The sequence below is a fragment of the Myotis brandtii genome, unplaced genomic scaffold, assembly GCF_000412655.1.
Source record: "Myotis brandtii unplaced genomic scaffold, ASM41265v1 scaffold368, whole genome shotgun sequence".
In the NCBI taxonomy this organism is placed as follows: domain Eukaryota; kingdom Metazoa; phylum Chordata; class Mammalia; order Chiroptera; family Vespertilionidae; genus Myotis; species Myotis brandtii.
Genome location: NW_005364139.1, coordinates 576,399 through 578,317, shown reverse-complemented (window position 1 = coordinate 578,317; position 1,919 = coordinate 576,399). Strand labels below are relative to the sequence as shown.

General features: G+C 53.1%; 1 protein-coding gene across 1 annotated transcript in view; it reads right to left on the bottom strand.

The window, feature by feature from the left end:
- Positions 1–1,650: 1,650 nt before the first annotated feature.
- The window catches only part of DVL3 (dishevelled segment polarity protein 3), a 14,093-nt gene continuing 13,824 nt past the window's right edge, over positions 1,651–1,919 (bottom strand). The window contains exon 16 of the mRNA XM_005872155.2: positions 1,651–1,918. Within this exon, the coding sequence (XP_005872217.1) occupies positions 1,770–1,918 (149 nt within the window). The 3' untranslated portion in view covers positions 1,651–1,769. The remainder of the gene's footprint in view (position 1,919) is intronic.

The following is a 1,919-nucleotide window of genomic DNA, read 5'->3' as shown; positions in this document are numbered from 1 at the left end:
GTATTTAAATGAATGCCAAATGCCCCTTCCCTGGTTTGCCCCAAAGCCTGGAACTTAGTACTTCATCTCTTGACACCCCAGTTCTGAAAATATGGGAGCCCAAGTGAGCCAAAAGAATTTATAGAAGAGGCTTAAAGTCATAATTTGTTTAAAGTAGAAAACAGGTTAAAAACAAAAACCTGACACTCCCAGAATTCCCCTTGCCCAATCATGCTCTGGGGCAGTGGTTCTCAACCTTCCTAATACCGCGACCCTTTAATACAGTTCCTCATGTTGTGGTGACCCCCAACCATAAAATTATTTTCGTTGCTACTTCATAACTGTAATTTTGCTACTGTTATGAATCGTAATGTAAATATCTGATATGCAGGATGTATTTTCATTGTTCGTGACCCACAGGTTGAGAACCGCTGCTCTGGGGTATCATGGTGATGTGAAAACAGGAAAAAGTGTGCAATGCAGGGGGCAAGGTGAGAACAGCCTGCTCGTTGTCTGGGGAGTCCTCTGATGAGCCCCACATATGGGCTTTATCCAGGTAGGGTGATGATAGGGACATGTGGGGGAGGCTTAAGGGCTATGAGGAAGGGGAGGAAGGATAGAGGTAAGTCAGGGGACCAGCCCCACAACCTGGGAGAAAATTGGGAGAGAGAGGCCAGCCCTCTGGGCAGGGACCAGCCCTGAGGCTTAAGTGGACTTGCATAGGCACCTGTGTGTGTGCACGTGTGTGAAAGAGAAAGAGAGAGAGCACGCACACTCTCTGGAAAGGCGAACAGTCCCTCATATATGGGCAAAGGGCTGGAGCCCTCCCCAGAAGCCTAGTGACTCAACATGCTGAAGTGTGGGTGTGGGGGCTGCATATCCTCGGGAAGCCCTGAGGGGCTGTTGAAGCAGGGTTCCTGGTTTCCTCGGAGGCTGGGCCTCCCCTCGCTGGGGGCTCACAGAAAGTCAAACAGCCCGAAATTCTTGGCTGCTCCACGCCCAGGAAAAATTGGGGGAGGAAAAAAGAAAGAAAAGACATGTTTCAGGCCCAGAGGTGAGATGAGCCTGTTGGTTAGTAGGGTTAGGGGTCTGAAGGAACCAGCACACAATTGCAGGCAAGGGGTGGGGTAGAGCAGAGATCAGGCAACGAAGGCCCCCACTGGGCTCCTGGTAAGGGCCCAGTGCAGGAAGGGATAGCATGGATACTTACTAAAGGTGACCCACAACTCTAGGGTGCAAGCAGCAGGCAAGAGACGGTCAGGCAGCAGGCAAGGAACAATTAGGAGGGGCAGATGAAGCAAGTATTTTTTTGGTGTCAGTATTGCGTGTGTGGGGCAGTTCAGAGATGGGACACATGCTTGTGGCAATGAGGTTAACAGGGAGATGGCGTAGCTGAATGAATGGTGAAAGGGAACTGAGGTGGGGAAATGGTGGGGATAAGGGGCTGGGCAGGCCCTCAAGGGCACAGTTGAATTCCTGAAGTGTATGCACAGGTGAAGGGAGTCAGGAGCAACACCAGCAAGTTGGGTCCCAGGGACATGAAGGATCCTGAGAAGTCCTGGGCAGCAGTTAGTGGGCAGAGGGACAAGCTGGGGCTGCTGGCAGGTTAGGGGCTGCAATAGCTATGTGGGTCACCCCACCCTCGCTGCGCTCAGCGAGCAGTTAGCGCGCCTGGATTTAGTTCCGTTTATTTCCCTTTCAGGTACCAAAGTAAAAAAGACTGGACAGATGGAGAGAGGGACGCAGCCAGCCAGGTTAGAGGTGGGATGGAAGTGGGGGAGGGGCCCTGCTCACATCACATCCACAAAGAACTCACTGGGGTTTCCCATGGCCATGCGGAAGGACTGTCTGCTGGCAGTCAGTTCGGGGGGCACCGAGGCCAGGTCACGGCCTGGGGGGGCTCCTGGGGGTCCCATGGCCGCGGGCGGTGGGGGCATCAT